The sequence below is a fragment of the Gracilinanus agilis genome, chromosome 3 (assembly GCF_016433145.1).
Source record: "Gracilinanus agilis isolate LMUSP501 chromosome 3, AgileGrace, whole genome shotgun sequence".
In the NCBI taxonomy this organism is placed as follows: Eukaryota; Metazoa; Chordata; class Mammalia; order Didelphimorphia; family Didelphidae; genus Gracilinanus; species Gracilinanus agilis.
The window spans coordinates 263311312-263333761 of NC_058132.1; the positions used below are offsets into that span (position 1 = coordinate 263311312).

Here is a 22450-nt window from a genome sequence, read left to right on the forward strand (position 1 = left end):
GATTTAGCCAGAGGAAAAGTGATGGCCTGGGAAAGTTTTGAGGGAGATCAGAGAGAAGATAAAAAGTAAGTATGGGAGGAATAAGACATAGGAGATGTGGGAAGAGAAAAGATTATGATTGAGTAAAGGAAATTCAGAGATCTTAAATGTGGAAGTGGAACACTTATGGGTAATGGATAGAGAAAGAGTATTACCATCCTATGAGTAGCTGAGGGAGAATGGAAGAAAAGGTCATGGTAGTTGAATAGCTTGAGGAACTACATTTGAGGAACCATCAACCTATATGTTGAATGACTTTGGAATAGTGGTAGGAGTTAGGCTTCATTTGTTCATTAGTTCATTCAGCAATATTTATTGAATACTACCATATGTAAAAAACACTGTGCCAAGCACAGCAGAAGATAAAAGGGTGCAAAAAAGAAAGAGTCCTTGCCCTCAGAGAGCTTACAGTTTTCAGATATGCACTGTGACTAAATGCAGGAATTGGTTTTTAGTAGCTATAGGGGATGGCTTTCTTTTCCTCAGCACTTAAAGACTACAGAATTCGAGGAACTTTATTTACTACTATCAACATATATGCAACAGTAAAGACTGCAGGGTGGCCATGTGCTAGCTTTGCTGAAAAGCTATTGTCTTACAAAGGTGAAAAGTAAGCCAGGGAACAAGATGCTTTAAGAAGCCAAGAAAAATAAAAAGAATAGAATTATAATGATAATCCTGGGAAGGATTCAAACCACAGTGTCTCTCAGAGGAGTGTTTGGGAATCAGATACCAAGTGACTGGTAGTTAGCCAGGGACTAAAATCCTTCTATTGTCTCCCCATAATTCCTCCAAAGAGTGTAATGTGCCCTAGTGAATTTTGTGCAAAATGAGATCTGAGCCAGAAATCCTCACTATTCTAATAGAAGGGAAAAAAAATTAGCTCAAGCAATAATATTCCTTTGCACACACACACACAAAAATCCTTCAACAAAGCAGGGTGGGAGGTGGTTGTCAGGAATAGCCTGATGGAAGCTAACACCCATCTGCCTCAGGGCTTTTTATCAGAATATATAGATTTGAAATTGGTCTGGCCCTAAGAGGGATGTGTCTTAAAATCTTCAAGTTAGCAGAACATTGCAATGGGTATGGCTTCTTTGATTTCCAATACCCAAAGATAAACCACAAACAAATAATACTGTTATGAGAAGTTATGTGTCAGTGATAATGGAATAGGTTGGAATAGGTAGAATAGGTTAGTGAGGAGGCTGGGGAGAAAAAAGAGAGACAGGGAGTACCTGAATATGAAATTAGAGTCCATTGCTCCTTAAATGATAAATTCCAGAGGTCAGATTGCTAATAGATGTTTTAAAAAAGATTCTATATTTCTTCAGATGTTTTATTTATATGAAAATATATTTTTTATATTTTATAAATATGTCAGTGACACTGACATATTTATAAAATATAAAAAATATATGTCACTGACATATTTATAAAATATAAAAAATATATTTTCCCCCTAATGGATAGCATATTAATTCATTACTTGAATTCTTCTCTGTTTTAATCTTAATACAAATCAACATACAGCTTCTTGTGATGAGACAAAGATTTAGATAAGGCAAGATTCCTGCCATCACAGTGCTTATGGTCAGATTCATTTAACACATCAGTCACCACTTATTAAATGTCAGGCATTCTGCCAAGCATGGAAATATAAAGCTTCAAAATGATCCATTTCTCATCCTTTAGCAGCATACATTCTACTGGGGCTAAGGGAGAGTAGAATAAAACATGAACACAGGTGAGTAAAAACAAAAGAAACTCAGAAGTTAAATTTTAATTGTGGCTGACCCTTCATGTCCCCAATTGAGGTTTTTTTTTGGTAAAGATACTGGATGGTTTGCCATTTCTTTCTCTGAGGCAAAGAGGGTTAAGTGACTTGTCCAGGGCCATATAGCTAGTAGTTATCTGAGGACAGATTTGAATCAAAAGATGAATCCTGACTCTAGATCAGACACTTTATCCACTGTGCCCATTGACTCACCCTTCAGAGGCTGGGAGAGAGTGCTAAAAACTGGGGGAATCCAGAAAGGCATTAAGGATGAGGTGGTACTTGAGTTGAACCTTGAAAAGAATTAGGGATGCAAGGAGGTCAGAAGAGAGACCATTCCATGCCCAGCAGACAGTTTGTGAAAAGGTGAGAGATAAAATGCTATCTATAAATGGAGAATGGCAAGTAGATCAGAACAGCTCTGTACAATCCATCACTTGTACACAAAGACTTAAATCATATGTGGTAAAGGTGTCTAAGAGATAGAAACAAAGCACAATGTGGAAAGGTCTAGGTTAGCTTCACTATAAAGGATATGGTTAATAGAAATAAATATAAAATAAAGATTATAAACAAAATCTGGAAAGACCTCAGAAATCATCTAGTCTAAACCTCTTTATTTTACATGAGAAACTGATTCCCAAAAATATTATGTGACTTGCCCAACATCACACTGGTAAGCCCAGGTCCTCTGACTCCAATTAGAGTTTTTCCTACTATGCTGCCTCCCTATTCGGGAAAGGTAAGATACCACTCATTTATGAATATTCTTGTTCTTCAGGTAGCAACATTACATTGTAGAAAGGAGGGAACCACTGAAGATTATTGAACAAGACAGTCATATAACCAGATGAATGCCTAAAGAAGATTAGTCCAACAATGACACAAAGGATGTATTGGATGGGGCAGCTGGGTAGCTCAGTGAATTGAGATCCAGGCCTAGAGATGGGAGGTCCTACGTTCAAATCTGACCTCAGACACTTCCCAGCTGTATGACCCTGGGAAAGTCACTTGACCCCCATTGTCTACCCTTACCATTCTTCTGCCTTAGAGCCAATACATGGTATTGACTTCAAGACGGAAGGTAAGGGTTTAAAAAAATTATTAAAAAGGATGTATTGGAGAGGAGAGAGAGTGAAGTTGTGCAGAGCCATCCAAATGGCATAATCCTAATAGATTGTAATGATGGCCTGCACCAGATTCTTAAAGTAGCAACAAAAAAAGGAGAGGGAGAGGACAGAAGGGATATTAAAAGGAATAGATAGAACCTGGTGACTAATAAGCTATTCAAAAAGGAAGAAAAATAAAAGATTACTCCAAGGCTTCAAACACAGGAAACTAGATGAATATAGGTTAATCATCAGAATTAGTAAAGCCAGAAGGAGAAATGTTAATATTAAATATTAATAACTGGCAATTATATAACAATACTTTCAAATTCACAAAGTACTTTTCCAACATTATCTTATTTGATCCTCAAAACAATCCTGGGAAACAAGTGTTATCATATCTCCACTTTAACATGAAGAAACCAAGACAGGCAAATTTAAGTGATTTGCTTAAGATCACACAGCTAATAAGGCTGGATTTGAACTCAGGTCTTCCTGACTCCAGGTCCAACATTCTATCCACTGTGGCATATATCTGCTCTTAAAAGTTTAGGTTCCTGTATATTGCTTATTTTTTTTATTTTAAAACTCTCCCTTTGCCTTAAAATCAATATTAAGCAGTGGTTCTAAAGCAGAAGAACAGTAAGAGCTAGGCCACATAGCTATGACATATTGGAGGTCAGATTTGAAGCCAGGATCTCTTGACTCTAAGGTAATTAGTTGCCCTATATTGCCTATTTTAATTTAAATTATTATTTAATTTAAACTTTAAATCCAGTGCTAGCCAAGAACTAGATAAAACATAGCCTTTTAAAATAACCTGTGATCTTCACTAAGATAAACATTAATACTTCAAGTATCCCTTTTAAGTCCTTATCTACAATATATCCTCTATACATCTAGTTTATACATAGTTACTTCATGGTATCTTCCCCATAAGACCTCTGAGTTCCCTGAGATCAGAGGTTGGCTTTAGAGTTTCTTTTTATCATCAGATCTTAGTATATAAACTAGTATCTGGCTCACAGTAGGCATTAATAAGTGTTTGTTTAATAATTTAAGAACAGGAATAATATTTCCTCTTCTTTCATTCCCACTCATAAGTACTTTGTACAAAATGAAGATATAATAAATATAAGTAGTTTAAATCAATGTGTATACTAAAATTCTTTAGATTCAGGGGTGAGGGAGCAGAGCCAAGATGTTGAAGTCAGCATTTGGACAAAAAATCAGAATTTCCAGAAGAGCTACAAAAGGAGATTTTTTTAAAAAAGGGCTAAACATGATTTAAAAAATCAAATAAGAGCATTAGAGGGAAAATTGGGAAAAGAAATGAGACTAAAGCAAGAAAAATGTGAAAAGAGAATTAATGGATTAGTAAAAGAGGCACAAGGGGAAAATGAATAAAATAACTCCTTAAAAGTCAGAATTAGCCAAATAGAGAAAAAGGTACAAAAGCCCACCGAAGAAAATAGTTTCTTAAAGATTAAAATTGGGCACATGGAAGCTATTGCCTTTATGAGATATCAAAGAACAATAAAGCAAGAGCAAAAAGATAAGGAAAAAAGAAGAAAATGTGAGATATCTCATAGGAAAAAAATTGATTTGGAAAATAGATTGAAGAGAAATCATTTAAGAATCATTGGACTACCTGAAAACCATGATCCAAAAAAAAAAACAACCTAGGTATTATATTTCAAGAAATTGTAAGGGAAAATTGCCCAGATTGCTCAGAACCATAGAGGTTTTTCCCCCTGTCAGTCTGCCAATCTGCCTCTTTATCTGCCAATCATCTCTTTAAAAAGATCTCAAAATGAAAATTCTCAGGAATATTATAGCCAAATTCCAGAGTTCCCAGGTCAAAGAGAAAATATTTAAAGCAGTCAGAAAGAAACCATTCAACTATGGAACTAAAGTCAAGATCACACAAGATTAGTATTTACAACTATAAAATAAGAAGAGCTTAGAATATGATATTCCAGAAAGCAAAGAAGCTAGGATTACAACCAAGAATAATCTACCCAACCAAGCTGAATATAATCCTTGGGGATGATGGTGGTGGAATTTTAATGAAATAGAAGAATTCTAAGCATTCCTGATGAAAAAATCAAAGATTACTAGAAAATTTGACATTCAAACATCAGACTCAAGGGATATCATTTTTCCCCCTGAGGATTATTTTTGCTACATCCCAGAAATTTTGTATTTACATTCATGACTTCTCACCTGGATTATTGTAATGGCTTGCTAATAATCCTTGTGAAGATTCCTCTTTTGCTACGGCCTAGCTGACAAAAGTTATTGAATGTTTGACCACTGATTGATCCACCTATACACTGAAAAGTTACCATTTACTTAAAAACTGGGTCAAGTCAACTTCCTTTAGGCAGGTTCTACAAGGTTCTCCTAAGCATAATTAGTTTATCAAACTTCTCTAATCAAAGTGCCCTTGTCTTTGTGATTAGTAAAAGGGGAAAGAGTACCACAGTCTGCCCACTCACTAATAGACTGACCCAAAGGTTTATCTCCCACCTGGTCCCAATGAATCTTCTTATTGACAGCAGTCAGATATAAAATCGACATCCAGAGTTCTGGTATCTTGACCAAGGAACATCTCCTACCATACACCCAAGATACTGTCCATGCTTGTTCATGGATTTGAAGGACTAGAGAGTGAAATGCTTCCATGTCTAATAAATAATCTATCTGATGTGATCCTTGAGCAATTGTATTCTTTCTTAGTATCTCACCCATAATCTCCTCACAACCTCCTGCCTCAAGTTTCTACATATGTATGTTAATCTCCATACAGATGTCAAAGTCATTTTCCTAAATTGTTGATTTAAGCATGTTACCCCCATCTACCTCCAATTCTGTTTATCATTTAAAAAAAAAGAATTCAGGAGTGTATTTCATTGAGCTTAATGCTTTTAGGTTATATAATCACCCTTTGACTTTTTTTTACTACAATATGTGTTTTAGTTTAATTTCCTTGTTAACTATTACATGATCATTTCCTGTCCAAGTCATCCTTTTAAGGTTAAAACAAGGAAGGGGGCCATTAAGAATTTCCTCTGTTCCCAGGTGGCATCTGTTATTTGCTTTTTCTCCTCCATCCAAGGCACTCTCATCACTAGCTTCTGGATGATCATAAAGCCATAAATGGCATTTTATAGTCCAGAAGTGGCCATCAAGCATCAGAGACAATGAAAAAAATTTTAAGTTGTCAAATTTTGCCCCCTTTATAAAGGGCATATAATATTTTCCTCCTTAATACAGAATCTGTCCCAGGCTATGGGGAAATGGCTGAAATAAGTCCTGCCTAACTGCCTGTTTTCACTACTTTCTTGGCAACATCATTTGCATGGACACTACTACTTTACTTCTTCCCAAATCTTCAGTTGCACCTAGAGCTCCAGGTGACAGCTGGGGCTTACAGTACCTCATCCTGTTTGCTTATGCATATAGAGATTATGGCAGCTTTGCTTAGATAACTTTGCCAGTCATAGACACCTTTGGAACCTATACAATGTGAGCATTAGAGTCAAGGGAGAATGTGTCTGAAATCCTTTTAAGAAACTCAGGGAGTCAACAAATCACAATTACTCACCCCTATTCCCAGATGGCAGTGAGAAAAGGCATGAACAAAACCTGAACGGCATGAATAAAGAACATTTTATGGCTCCATCTACATTACCTCTGTCTTTTTGCCTATTTCTGTTGGAATATGGACACTGTGCCATTGCTTTTCTGCAGGTTCATTCTGGTACTGCGTCTGTTTCTTGGGAATTTTCTCAAGTTTCTTCCTAACCAGCACTGAATTAAACCACAGTTGGTGTAGACCACATGCCATCACTAGGTACTTGGCAATTCTGCAATGAGGTCCTTTTAAATAAAGCCCCAGAGCCACTTCTTTCGGGTTTGTTTCTTGACATTGACCTACAAATTCTACAAATTTCTTCTCAAAATAATGTTTTTAAATGCATAAAACAAAATATGTAAGATTACAAAGGAAACCATAATGCTGAATTACAAATTATATGGAAATACAGTTCTTTAGAGACCTAAAATTCTTTTGCCTTTTGTAGAAAGTGAAGCTAATGTCCCTGCCATCATATGTAAACTCACCATTACAGTCGATAAGTTTAAAAAAAGAAAAAGTTGCCTTTAAAAATTATTTTGCTCTTGAATAAATGATTCATAAAAGATGTAGTGTGTATATATTTTAACATTTATTTCCTTTGCTTTAGAAAATTCATAAAAATGGGTTTCATTGATGAAAAGAGAATAGCCATCTGGGGCTGGGTAAGTTGTTTTGTATATTTTTATGCCTGATATTCAATGTAGCTATATTTATTTTCTAGCATGTTCTGTATGATTACCTTAGAGTGAAGTGAAAACTTAGCAATATTATTTATTTGGTCAATCTACCAATAAGTATTTATTAAGTGCTTTTTATCAGGCATTGTCCCAGCTGCTAGAAATCAAATACCATAGTGAAACAGTCCTTAAAGATTTTATATGCAATCAGGAGATATTATTAGTATTATACAAAATTGACACAAGGTAGATATAAGATAGATAGAATTTGGCGGTACATACAGCTGGGGGAATAAGGAAAGGCTTAATACAAAATGGAGCACTTGAGTGGAATCTAGAAAGAAACTTAGAATTGCAAGAGTCAGAAGTAAGGGAGAATACATTCCAGGCACAGAGGACATGCCATTGAGATGAATAATGGAGGCTCCTATTTGAGGAATAAGAAGAAGATCAAATTGACTAGATGGTAGATGCAAGAAGTGGGTGATATGTTAAAAGGCTGGAAAGGAGGTATGTTAGGGACAGGCTATGAAGGTCTTTGAAATGCTAAACAGAGGAGATATTTGCTCTTTGAGGTAATAGGGAGCCACTGGGATTTATTGAGGAGGAGACTGACATGGTAAGAACTGCTTTTCAGGAAAATCACATTAACGGCTCTATAGAGAATGGACAGTGATTTTAAATCATTTAGACCCTTCCCCCTTTTATTTATGTATTTGCTCATTTATTTATTTACTTTTCTCTTTTATTTCTAATAAATTTCTTTCTAGTGAATTGTTTCTCTCTCCACTGATAAAATTAACTAAAAATTCTATTACTCAAAATAACTGATGATTGCCAGTTTTCCATGACATTTTAGAGAAGATTGGACAAAATTATAAAAATCATGACTTGTGAAATTTTTTGCTAGTGCAAGCAATATGTGTCTTGTTTTCACAACATGACAAACAGGAAAATGTATATTGTATATTTTTTAAGGTATTGAATTCTATATGTGGTTATTTTTTTTAAACCCTTACCTTCTATCTTGGAGTCAGTACTGTGTATTGACTCCAAGGCAGAAGTGTGGTAAAGGCTAGGCAATGAGGGTCAAGTGCCTTGCCCAGGGTCACACAGCTGGGAAGTGTCTGAGGCTGGATTTGAACCTAGGACCTCCCATCTCTAGGCCTGACTCTCAATCCTCTGAGCTACCCAGCTGCCCCTTATTGTATGATAATATATACACAACCTATATAATATTACCTGCCTTCTTAGGGAAGAGATAGTGGAGGAAAAAAGAGGGAAAGGATAAGAGGGAAGGGGAAAAAATGAGACAGATTTCTAGACATAGCTAACATGAGAATTTGTTTTTCTTGGATAAGTATATTTACTAAAATGTATTACATATTTATAATGAAGCAAATGTATTATATCATTGCTATGTTATATATGTTACATATGAAAAATAAATTAATGTGTCATAAAATAAAAAAGAGACTAGGAAGATTAAGGTTTCTTTACTTTTTAACTTTTAGACATCTTTTTTTGGTGTGTCCATCTTTTTTCATTATTCATTCATGCTTCACTAACCCTCTGGTATTTTGGCATGTGAACTTTTAAAATTGAAACTCCTTAATAAAAAAAATCCAATCCAGTCACATCCTGGCTAGCTCATATTTTCTTTGGCAAGCAAATTCTTTGACCAGACTTAATTTCCATTTATGTGAAAAAGAGAGGAATAAGTAGCTTTTAGTTTCCTATTTGTAGGTCACAGAGATAGTTCCTTACATTTGAAGAACAGTTTCGAGTATGAAAAAATGCACACTGACTGAAGTCGTGGCATCCTGTGTTAGGCACAGCTGGTGAGGTAATGAGAACTGATGGAAAATATTGGCATATTCTATGATTTTCTGATTATAAATTATCCTAATTACTGTACAAGAAATTTTCCAATTTTCTTCCCCTTTTAGTTGGACATGTACTCTGACCAGCTAATGGTTGTTACTTTATAGCCATTTGCTCTGCTTGCTTTTCTTGGCTGTCTTTTCTGTAAAGGGCCCCCGTGAAGTGGAGTAAATGAAACCAAGCCTGAAGGAGAGTTTGTAGGATTCATCTCCACCCTTAACAAAGTGACCAAACCACTCACATTGTGAATGAAGGGAACCTCCTGAAATTGGCTATTTGGTCCTTCTTAAAATAGACAAGTGTTAAATATCTAGACAGAGAGGAATGTGGCAATAAATGAATTGTCACAATGAAGTATTTCAGAAATGAGTTTCCTAATTGCATATCCATGTTGAAATCCCCAAAGTCAATGATCTAAACAGCCAAATATTATGTGTAACAGTTATATGCAATCATTGTCATTTTCCTTTGGTTGAGGAAAAAAATCCAGGTTTTAAAATAATAATAATAGCAAACTTTTAAAAAATTAGTAGCTCAATTTTCTCATTACCCTTGTCTTTCTCAAGGGACGTATAGGTATAGACAGCACTAGGAGAGTGGCTTTGATTTAGGGTTCACTCTTCTGCACGAATAACTCCCCTGTCACCTAAACTAGAACCATTATAGATCTGTCCAATATCCAAATGTACAAAAACTCTGGAAGGTAATCTATAGCTACAGCTATATACACACATACAAGTGCATATACACACATACATACATATAGGTGTGTTTGTGTGTGTTTATACATATTTATTTCTTTATAGTCTCCCTTCTGTCCTCTACTACCTCATCATCAACTGCTTAATAGACATTCACAATTAGATATTCCTTCAGCCTCTCAAACCCACCATAGCCAAAGTAGAAGTGACTATTTTTCTCCCAGATCACATCCCTCTTCAGAACTTCTCTAATTCTGTCAAAAGAATTGCCATCATTCTAGTCATCCAGACTTACAGCCTCAGTTCCTCTCTTTCCCTCACCCCACATATTCAGACAGTTGCCAAGTCTTATCGGTTCAACTCCCACAGCGTCTCTCACATCTGTCCCCTTCTTTCCACTCATACAATCACCATCCTTCTCTCGCCACCACTAACTCTTCCTACTTCAAGTCTTCCCCGTCTCCAATTTATCCTCCAAACAGCTACTAAAGTGATATTCTGAAAGCATGACTCTAACTGTGTCTCATTGTTCAGACATTTCAGTCTTGTCTGATTCTTCATGATTCCATTTGAGGTTTTCTTAACGAAGACACTGGAGTGGTTTGCCATATCATTCTCCAACTCATTTTACAAATGAGGAACCGAGGTAAATAAGGTGAAGTGACTTGTCCAGGATCACATTGCTAGTAAGTGTCCGAGGTCAGATTTGAACTCAAGAAGATGAGTCTTCCCGGTGTCTATCCCAGCACTCTATCAGTTGCATCAGCTATACAGAGCCATATCTATGGCTCATCATACTGGACACATGCATTTTTTGCCTCGGAGTGTTAAATATTAGGTAAAGGAGGTCTTGTGCTGCCTCCCTGGCACCACCACAAGCAGCACAAGCCCTTATAGATCTCTAGAAACAGGTTACAAGATCCCCAGACATCATCTCCAGTTGAGTCCTATTGCTATGGCACTTCTCTCCTGGAGCTGTAACCCATATGGTCTCTCTGGCCAAATGATTGGCCCTTCCTGTGCCACCATCTTATTCTTCCCTCATTTGGGGAGTCAGGTTACTCTCTGAACTGACACCTAGCCTCCTCCCCAACCAACTGAATTCTACCCCAGCGTTCACATAAAGTATTTTGTAAATCTCGACATTATTTCCTATGTAAATGAAAGTATGTTTTAAATTATACTTTAAACAAAATGGCAAGATGCCTCTAAGTGCAAAGGACAGCCTTCTAGAATTCTCATTTCAGCTTTGCTAAATGGGCTCTTTCTCACCTCCAGCACCCACTCCGCCAGGGAGGCACACCCACATGTCAGAGCATAAAAAGTCATCTCTGCTTGCAGAATTACTTTTCCAAATTGGGTGAGATTTAAAATGTGCATCCATGTCATTCTGTCTCTCTGGGAATTTTGACTTTTCTTTCTGTAGACTCAACTTATTTAATTCACCTTAGGTTGAATCTGGAAATTTCATCTAAAATTAGTGTAATCAATTCACATAGAGAGGGCTGATAAATTATCCCAGAAGAACTGAAAGGCTCAAATAAATGTTGTTATGACACGAGTATTACTGCATTGATTTGCAATCTCTGGTCAGTTCACAGACGTAGAAATTAAATGAGGGGAAGGTGGCACATTTCTCGTTGTGAAGTGTGAGCTAGTTTAATAAAATTAAGAGTAATAATATGGTTTCTGGAAGTCCCTTTGTACAAAAAGAACCCCAGCTTAGTCTACAGTCATTAGAAGCTAAAATTAAGAGTGAAATAGCTTCAGTTCCCAAAATAGTTGTTAGTCTACTAATCAGAACAAATTATTTTTACATTTCAAATGAAAGCTTGAAATAGGTATAATATTGTCACTTACCAAAATGATTTCTAAATTATTTCTTTCATTCTATCTTAAAAACATACACATAGGCAAAAATGAATTTTTCTCTAAAAAGGCTTACAGTTTTAAAGAGTTCCTCGTTTTTTTAGTCAGGGACTGACAATGCTATAGTAGATGAATTCTTTTTATTTGGGACGGTTTTGCTAATGAGCATTGAAGGCATTTTCAGGAGCTGAACATGAAATAAATGTCTTAATGATATTTATTCCATTCACTTGCAGTCTTTGGTCAATTTCCAGATTATTTTTCAGGAGCTAAAAATATGGACTGGCCCAAAGGTGCCTCAGTCACCACTGAGTTTAGGAAGACTCTTGAATTTGTCCTTTTGCATTCAGAAATGTACATGATGGGGACATAATTAAGAAAGACACTTTCACTTCCTCCTTTTCTTTTAACCAGGCTTGCTAGCTGGAGAGGATCAAAGGAAGAACTAAACTGTGGCTTTGTTGGGCTAAATTTCTAGCAGTAGACGGGCATCATTCCCCTCCCTCCAAATATCGCAGGCATATCCTACATTTGAGAGCTTTACCTTCTCTCTGTGTGATATGAAGAGCTCCCTTAGAGAATCTGTATGAATTAATATAGAGTGAAGTGATCAGAACCAGGAGAAAAATGTATACCATAACAACAATATTTAATCCAGTTCAATTCAATAAACATTTATCAAGTACCTACTATGCGCTAGGCACTGTGATCATTTCCAAGGATACAAAAAAAAAAGATAAACAACTTTGAATGATTTGGGAATTCCATTCAGCGCAATGATGTACCACTGTTCTAGAGAACTCAGGATAACTATGCACCCCCACTTCCTGACAGAGAAGTGATAAACTCAGGTCGCAGATTGATACTTTTTTTAAGATATGATTGATATGGGAATTTCTTTGCTTAACTATTGCATGTAACCAGGGTTTTGTTTTTCTTGCTTCTGAAATGAGGGAAGAGAGAAGATACAGATACGAAAAAGTAAAACTTAGCAGAAAAAATAAGAACTCCCTTAAATAGTTGAGGAGATTTTTGAGGCAGAGCCCTGATAAATCTCCTATAACTATAAATCTAGAGCGAAAAAAGAAATGAAATGAAATGAAAAGAAATGAAAGCTTCTCTCATTCGACTCCCTTATTGTAAAAGTTAAGTGACTTGCCCAAGATCCTACAGACAGTAAGCCTTAGAGGTAAGATTTAAATATAGGCTTCAGACTCAGATTTGATGCTCTTTTCATCATTTCAGGCTTTATGACTTGAATAGGTTCTTTTGTTTAAGCTATGGATCTTTGAACATAGAAGACTGGATATATATTGCTGAACTTAAGCTTAGTGAGGGATTAAGCTGTGTGAGTGTGTGTGTGAGTGTGGGGCTTGTTCTTCTCACATATCACTCTGGAGAGTATTTCTGCAAATTGGATCTCCCCCAAACCCTAGAATCAGAATCTTAAAAATACCAATTTCAAGTTTTCCAATTAGAAAATATTTAAGTACTGATCTATTTGCACTCTCACATTTACAGTGTAGTGTTTGAGGATCCTTTATTGGTAACTTGGAGAAAGAAATAATGCCTAAGTAGACCTAGTAATTTGCTGGAATATTTAACTCCACCACTTCATGTATTTTCCTGTTCTCCTACCCATAAATGTGCAGGACAATATATGGAATTTTGGGAAAAAATATATGTGTATTTCCCCCCACTAGATAGGCTAGAGATTTGATCAAAATCTTCAAGGTAGAGTTTTTAGCTTGTTATGATAATAAAATTTGCTGATGTTGAAGCATTTTTTGCTTTCTGAACCTATACTAATTATTCTTTCTGCTCTTTCAGTGGGGCTATCTATATCTATGTATATTTATGAATCCTTATTATATAGATATATCCCCACTGCAGAACAGGAGGGGTAAATAACACATATACATGCACAATTATGACATCCATGGCTTTTGCAAACAATGGCTTTATATTTGCATTTTTCCTTAGAAGGATGATTTCATTACTTTTTGTAATTTCTTTAAGTAAAATTATTTTTTCTTGTAATAGGACCATAGTATGGATAGAGATGGAAATGAAATGATTCAGAAGAAAAAACAAAATTTTTCCCATTACTACTGCTTACAGCTCTTTAACAGTTCCTACTATGTTTTAAGAGGTTCTATTTGAATAGACCCACATCCATCATTTAAAATTTTTCTCCCTTTAGCAATAAAATACTAGCAGAAAAGGTCAAAACAATTAAATAAGGTGCTAACTTGAATTAATTTCTTTCTAGTCTTATGGTGGATATGTATCTTCACTGGCCCTTGGATCTGGAACCGGTATATTCAAATGTGGAATAGCAGTGGCTCCAGTCTCCAGCTGGGAGTATTATGGTATGGAAACATCTTGTAAATGCTAAGTTGGAAATCATTTAGCACAAAATCATCCAATACATGAAGCTGCTAAAAAAATAAAAGCAAGATACATGGCCAAGTTTCCTCCCATCATCAGCAGAAAATAAGAATCCACAAATGGATGTGTTTACCTAAATCATTACAACTGAATTACAACAATGGAAATATTTTTTCTTATGAGTGAATTCTCATTCATGTATTCATAATTCTTATTTTTCTCTGAAATGCCTTGCACTACCTTTGAACCTAATTTTTAAAAATGGAATCAAGTCCATAACTTTGCATGCTACCACACTGCAATCATAACAGACTTCCAAGCACATCCTGGTGTAAATGAAGCCCTGGGGATGAGATGTCACTGAATCTACCCTACACAATTTGAAGGTGTCAACTCAATAGCTACAGGAGTTAAAGACATTGATTTTACTTGGGAGTTGCACCTTCTACATATAGCTTTTTAAATGTCAGAATTCATGTAAGATGGATTAAGTGATTTGAATTAATTCCAGTAATTGATCAAGTAAATTTTCACCAGTCAATCTTATGTTCCCTTGGGGAGTGAGGATGGGGGGAGGGCGAAGAAGGGGAGGAGTTGAGGTATTGACTAGAAGGGGAGTAAGAAAGGGAAAGATAGTTCTGTGATTTCCAGGGGTTCTTCCAACAACAACAAAACAAAATCTCCCTTTGGACATATTTCTAGAAAACATCATCTTGGAGATGTCATTTTTCTCTCTGGCAACCCACTTCTTTTCAGTAAGGCTGTAGGTGAGAATAGAGAAGCTGGAACTTGAAGTCCACCACTTTCCACAGCAATAAAAAGCTCCCAAGATGTTGTATACATTGCTTTTCTCCATCATCTCCCTTCCTATTTATGGTCAAGTCACTGAACAAGGAATTGCTTATTTTGGTTAATAGAGGAAGCACTCCCCCCAACCTCTAGTAAATATATGATTATTATAGCACAATTATGAAAAAAGTCACCAATTTCAACCAAACTAGTCTGATGGGATGTGGAAAGCTTTCTGGTGTGGGCTTATTGGAAATAAAAGTGACAGGCAGATGTACAAACTTTACAAAATGTATTTCAGCCTCTATCTATACTGAGCGCTTCATGGGACTTCCCACCAAGTCAGATAATCTTGAACACTATAAGGTAAGAATCTTATATTCTGTCATTTTAATTTTTACTATACTAGAGAATTGAAATTGAAAGATTCACTTAGGGTTGCATGTTTTGAACTCAGAAAACGAAATCATGGTTTCTGACCCTTCGGCACCAGAATATTGCCAGAGAAGACATTATTCTTTGTCCATAATAGATGCTTAATGTAAACGTAAAGGACTTTAGCTATTGTTTTTTTCTTTTGTGGTACCTCTCAACTCTACTTCAGACATAGATTGTCAAGGTATTGGTTATGTCTATAGTGAACATTCAATCAACAAACATTTATTAATCACCTCTTATGTTTGGTTGATTTCCTGACTGGGCAAGAAAGGAAAAACATAAGAGAGGCAACCCAGTCGCTACGCATATGGAATTTATAGTCCAGTAAGAGCAAAAGACAAGAACAGATAGTTCTACTATGGAATATTACATAAAATGCATTAGCAAATTATAAGTCAAAAAGTATTCTATAAGGTGCAAAGGGAAGGAGAGGGGAGATAATTAACAACAAAAAAAGATGATCCAAGAAGCCCTTTGTAGCACTGTAAAGGATATGTAGAAATTCAACAGGCAACGGGGAGGAAATGACATTCTAGTACTAGAAATATGACTAGAGTATGAGGAAAGGCATGGATGTGGGAATATTCAGGGGAGAGAATATATGAAAGTTAGCCTGGACCATAGTAGTCAAAGAAGGAACTGATGTGAGATAATACTGGTAAAATGGTGAGGTGCCAGATTCTGGAGGATCTTAAATACAAAACAACAGAATTTGAACTTACTTATGGACAATTGGGAGGCCCTGAATACTTTTGAGAAGAGATAAAATTTGATCAGATTTTTGGTTTAGGTACTAGTTACTGATTTCATTCTGACAGTATTATTTTTACAAACATTATTTTTCTTCTCCCTCTCTCCTCCCAACCCCTTTAAACAACAATAAAAAAATCAGAAAATAACAAATACAAATATGCAAGCAGCAGATTCCTGGATTGGCCATGTCCAAAATTGATTTTTTATGCTCTACCTTGCCACTCTTGTAGTTTTACAAACTAAGAATCTTTAAGGCTTACAATCCTGTATTTTAATTGAAGTAATATAAGGGGTGATGAAAATGTGATACTTTAATTCCTAAACATTTTTTCAGCCAATGTAATAAATAATTCCAATAGTAGTGCCTGGTCCTCTGGCTGCTAATTTAGATGGTTTTCTATGGGCACAATGTGTTAGAACTTGCAGCTACTGAGCTGATAATATTCTTTCTTTTTCAGAATTCAACAGTGATGGCAAGGGCAGAATATTTCAAAAATGTCGACTATCTTCTCATCCACGGAACAGCAGATGGTGAGGTTTTAAGAAAGACTCTTACACATAAAAATACTGAGCCAGCATCACTTTGTTTGAGCAACATTAAGCATCCTCCTATGCCTGTGCTCAGGGTCAGTACAGAGGTGTCAAGGACATTTCCATATAGAAGTTCGCTTACTCACTGCTGACGGTGTCATCTCTATGACTAGATAATTGTGGGTGTTCATTTCCAGTCAGTGTATTGTCACTTCATGCTTTCTGATATTTACCAGGTTTTAATAGCACTTCAAATCCCTCTCTTGCAGATAATGTACACTTTCAGAACTCAGCACAGATTGCTAAAGCTCTGGTGAATGCACAAGTGGATTTCCAAGCAATGGTACATAATTTCTTATTATTTGTTCTCGGGATTGTGAGAGCCCTGGGCAAAAATCAGAGCATTTGGTGAAACTGAATTAGAAAAAGGACAGAATCTGGGATCAAGAGACCACGTTCCAGGCTCCACTTTTTTACTAAATTTTTGACAAACTATTTGAAGGACTTGACAAAGTTCTTTTTGGCTTGGGCTATAGTTTCTTGATGTGTAAAAATGGAGTCCAGATAATATTAATTTGAAGGCTTATTTCAGCACTGACATATTAACTTCTTTTTGTTTTGTACAATATTTTTATGTTTAGCCATTATTTCTGACTGGTACAATGACTTACCCAGGGTCATATAACAAGTTAGTTACTGAAATAGACCCCAGATCTTCTAACATTTAGTACTATGCATTTTGAACCAGACTATGCTATTAGTCCTACATTATTAATCCTTTCTCTCAATCTTACTGGGAAACTAATATACTTAAGAAAATACAAGATACTCTATTATTTGTTACCACAGTATATGGTACAAATAGGAAGGTTTCATGGAGCATCCCAGACCAACATTTCCATGTCTTAAGAACCATTCTGCTCCTACTTCACTTAGAACCATTCTATATCATCTATATCATCATATTATCTGTGTCGTCACAACATTTTTCATAATATTGTTATCTTGGTAACATAATTTGACCTTTTTAAGGATGATATCAGTTGAGTAGAGCAGTCATTAGTATCAGTGTTTTACAGATGAGAAAGCTAAAGTTTAATCATATAAAATAACCAATCCTATGATCTTCTGACTCCTACTCTCTTGTCTAACCATGATCCAAATTTAGCAATAGAGAGATTCAAGCAAAGCACCTTTTTTTAAAAAAAATTGAACTCTGCTCTTTCTGGTTATAAATTCAGGATTGAAAGAGAATATAAGAAAGAATAGAATAATAATAAAAATGAGTTCTAGAAAAGGGTACTTTTTAATGGCCTATAGAGCCATATATAAGAATTCTTTCATGTGTGGTAAAATAGATGGTGCAGTTGCCTAGGGGACATTCCCATTACAGATGCAGCCATGCTGGGAGAGGGGAAGGGCCATCCTCTAGAGAGCTCAACTCAAATCCCCAAAAGGGTTAGTTAAGAAAGGCAGGTTCCAACAAAGGACTGATATGACACTCAGAGTGGGAACCTGGGGCCAAGTGAGAAAGGGTGCTGTGCCCTGTGGTTCAGGTCAGCAAAGGATCACGAAGGTGATAAAATTATAAAAAGCCAAATTATAAATATGAAAAATGATAAAGGCTCGTATAAATATATAAATTAGTATTTTAATTAAAGCCATGTTTATAGATAAAGTTATCAGACCACGCGCTTGTAAGCATTCAAAACTGCCGCCTCCATTACTGTCTCCTGTCTGCTGGCAAAGAGCCTACTGGCAAAGAGTACTCCCTCCTAACCCAGGAGATTTAAGCTCTTCCCTGCGTCAAGACGTCAGCCTCCCCATGCCCAAAGACCCGGAAACGGAAACCAGTTGGACCATGTTGGATCACGGGAAATGTAGTTTTGATACATTTCCCTTGTCCATAGAAATATATACACTTTTAGATGGCATTTTCCCAAATTTCACTTTTACAATTCCCCGTGAGGTCCGGCAAAAAAAAAGGTTAGTCCTTTTTTCTTCGCTGGACCTGTAAAAATAAACAACTTCTATCAGGAATTTGGGGATAAAAGATAAAAGATAAAAGGTGTGGAGTCATGTTTTCACTCTTGTATCACCTGAGAACTCTCCCTCAAGAGAATTGATATCCTGTACAAAGCCTTAGTATCTCCCTCCTACACCTATTTGAAGGCTAAATACTAACTTGGCTTTAGGCTGCATGAGAAAATGGACAGTGAAGTAGAGAGTCAGAGCAAAAGGTGAGGAGAACTTTCCGTTTTCTTTTTTACTCTCTCCATCGTCCTTAATATTGTCCCTATTTTCCCTCTATCAAAGAAGTGCCTGCAAAAAAAAGGATCCTATATTTTGTAGATCTGCTAATTTTATAATTAACAAATAATGAAGAGGGTCCTTTCTGAAATCTTTTTTTGATTTGAAGAAACCAAGTCATCAAAATCCTAAGTAGCACCTTTAGATTTCTAAGGCAAGAAGTATAAATTTCCAGGGAAAGCAAAATAAAAACTTTGTAATTCATGTTGTGAAAATAACATAAGAGGGGGCTGCTGGGTTGCTCAGTGGATTGAAATGGGAGGTCTTGGGTTCAAATCTGGTCTCACTTCCTAGCTCTATGTACCATGGCAAATCACTTAACTCCCATTGCTTAGTTCTTACCTTCTGCCTTGGAACACAGAATTAATTTTAAGACAGAAGGTAAGGTTTATAGTTGTTTTATTTTAATGAAAATAATGCAAGAAGTAATAAAGGCAAATTTAGTTGCAGGGACATAGATTGTTAGAATGTTAGTTCCCATAATGGCTTCTAGATGCCCAAGGAGAATGTGCATTAAATTTTTGTACCCTTTAAGTTTTGTGTAGTGAGGCAAAATGCCAGTGACTTCACCCTTGTTATAGCTTTGAATAATATATGCATGGCACAGATTTATAAAAAAAAAAACAGTCTCTTTACTCATTGGAAACAGATATAATGTAATTTCATCAACATTAAAGTTTTAATTTATGAAGTTCCCCTATGATATTATTTCTTTAAGTATCATGAATTTCTAGGGTGATTGACATTTGATTTGGATTTGCATTTCCTCCAACTGGGAAAAATCTAATATATTATAGATCCAAAATAGCTACATAAAGTATATGAAAGTAATTTATAATGGTTTTGAAACCTACAAAAAAGCTTTCTAATCTAAATGATTTACTTTTAAATAATTTGTTAATATTTTCTTTTCTTTTTAAGAAAGTACTTGAAAAACTAAAGAACAACATAATTATGAGACATTATTAATATTATTATTTTACAAAAGTATATAGTCAAAGATTACCAAAATAATAAAAATGCTTCTTTTTCCCATGAGAAGTAAAAAAATCAAAGTTAACTTTTTTCTGGAAATAAATTACTTTCTTTCCTTTCTATTTCAGTGGTATTCGGACCAGAACCATGGCTTGTCGGGCCTGTCAACTAATCATCTCTATATTCACATGACCCATTTCCTAAAGCAATGTTTTTCTTTGTCAGATTAATGGGAGGGGGGAGGAAAGAATAAAACTCATGTCATTGTCTTCAAAATCTTAATGCAAACTTCTTAACCCCTTTGTTTGTTTCTATAAGGATGTTGAGAGTGTACTCTTGTAGTCACTTCAATGAATTATATTCTAAAGGCTGGTTACTGATTAGGGGCCTGAGATTTTAAATTAAATTTTGTTTACATATATCTTTTGATACTGTATGAGAGGATGATGCCACAAGTTTTGCTTCAGAATGATGCAGGATTTTGATAACCTGTTTCACTAGGCTTTAAATATATATTCTCTAGCAGAATGAATAAATATTTGTTGAATTGAATTTAAGTTAAAATAATATCTTTGTGTCTTCTGTGAAATTTTAGTCCCTGATTCTGTGTCAGAAAGAAATCCTTTACTCGAGAGGATGAATAAAATCTAGCTGGCTATAGAATATGAGAAGATTGAAATAACTGACCTGTGTATCTCATTAAGGCTCCAAAGAGCTGGAAAAGCACAATGGACATCTGCACTATTCAGGAAAAAAAATGTTTTTCTGGACCTTATTTTTTTGGTGTGGAAAATTTCTTTGTATGTTACCTCTTTCCAATGGCAGGTTGCTAACTCTCTGTAATTTATCATTCTGGACAATTACTAGAGCATTAAGAATATTTTGCCACACAGTCCCACAGATATTTAAAAGGCATGGTTTGAATCTAAGTTTTCCTGACTCCAAGACCAGCCTTCTAACCATCATGTGAAATAGGCCAGATTTAAAGCTCAATTCAGTAGGCATCATGAAGGTTGAATTATTTGAAGTATCTGATATTTTCTATTTAGAGAAGGTAATTCTCACAAAAGGAGTTCCCTTAGCATGGTTATAATAATAATAATAATAACTAGAACTTATTTTTAATATTTTCCTAACTACATGTAAAAATAATTTTTAACATTCATTTTGAAAAAGTTTGAGTTTAAAATTCTCTTCCCCCTTGCTCTTCTCCTTCCTCCATAGAGACAATAAGAAATTTAATATAGGTTATACATGTGCTATCATACAAAACATTTTTCATATTAGTCAGATTGTGAAAGAAGACATAGACAAAATGAAGTAGGGTACTTCAGAAAACAAGTCCAGACATCCACAAGTTCAAATTAGTGGAACCAATATTTGTTTATTAATGTATTGATTAATAAACGTACCTAGCTGGCCAGGGCAACCTTCCTAGTGAAGGCTGCCCCAAACTGAAATTAAAATGCAATTTTATAGGGTTAAAGATACAAAGAGAATAATGTTCATTATATAACCTTGAAGCAAACTTTTTATTGTTTGGAAGTTAGTAGCGCAGGATTTTCCACTCTAACTCTTATTCTGTACTGTGAGACAGCTATAGGGAGTTATTTTCTCATGTGAATGTTATTTTTTAGCTGTCTGGCCTTCACAGGAAGGCTCATTCTTGATTTCTACTTTTCCCGAGGGAAAAACAGGTTTTCTGGACAATGACTTAGTTTACCTCACTTCAAAAAAAGGATAAAAAATAAAGTAAGAGAAAAATAGTATGCTTTTATCTTCATTCAGACTTTATCAATTCTTTCTCCGGAGGTAGGTAACATTTTCCATCATGAGTCCTTTAGAATTGTCTTGGATTGTTGTATTGCTGAGAATAGCTAGATCCTTCACAGTTAATCATTGTACAGTATTATTATTACTGTGTACAATGTTTTCCTGGATCTGCTCACTTCATTCTGCATCACTTCATGTAAGTGTTTCCAGGTTTTTCTAAAATCATCCTGTTCATTTTTTTTTCACAATAGTATTCATTACCATCACATACCACAATTTGTTCATTCATTCCCTAATTGATGAATTGCAGGAATTTAAATAGTACTTTAAGGTTTTCAAAAAGTTTTACATATGTTATCTTTATCCCCACCACAACAATGGGTAACAGGTACTATCCTCATCACATATTTCATTGATGAGGAATCTGAAGCACAGGTTGTGACTTTCTCCCATCACATGTCTAGTGTATGACTTAGCTGCCTCTAGAATATTATTTACCTATTATAAATAGATATGTACACCCACCCAGATGCCTCTATAATGTTATATATTTATAACATTTTATTAAAGTTATTGAGTAAAGATTAGATATGAATTTCACACTTGGGCTTGTTTAAGAAGTGATTCCTGGCTTTTTCTTCCCATTGATAGCCTTGTTAGGCATATAGCACTGTGATGACAATTTAGATTTCCATATCTATGAAAATAGTGATCAAAACCCAGGAGTAGAGAAAAATTCCATTGGACTATATGATTGTGCCAAGAGTTTGAGTTCTGTTGTATGGATTATA

The 22450-nt window shown here is 35.4% G+C and overlaps 1 protein-coding gene across 1 annotated transcript in view; it reads left to right on the forward strand.

Moving 5' to 3' along the window:
- The window catches only part of LOC123242237 (fibroblast activation protein alpha), a 92839-nt gene extending 72389 nt beyond the window's left edge, over nucleotides 1–20450 (forward strand). The window contains exons 22-27 of the mRNA XM_044669830.1: nucleotides 7176–7230; nucleotides 13972–14071; nucleotides 15181–15245; nucleotides 16529–16601; nucleotides 16871–16944; nucleotides 20015–20450. Coding sequence (XP_044525765.1) covers nucleotides 7176–7230; nucleotides 13972–14071; nucleotides 15181–15245; nucleotides 16529–16601; nucleotides 16871–16944; nucleotides 20015–20116 — 469 coding nt within the window. The 3' untranslated portion in view covers nucleotides 20117–20450. The remainder of the gene's footprint in view (nucleotides 1–7175; nucleotides 7231–13971; nucleotides 14072–15180; nucleotides 15246–16528; nucleotides 16602–16870; nucleotides 16945–20014) is intronic.
- The last annotated feature ends 2000 nt before the right edge of the window (nucleotides 20451–22450 follow it).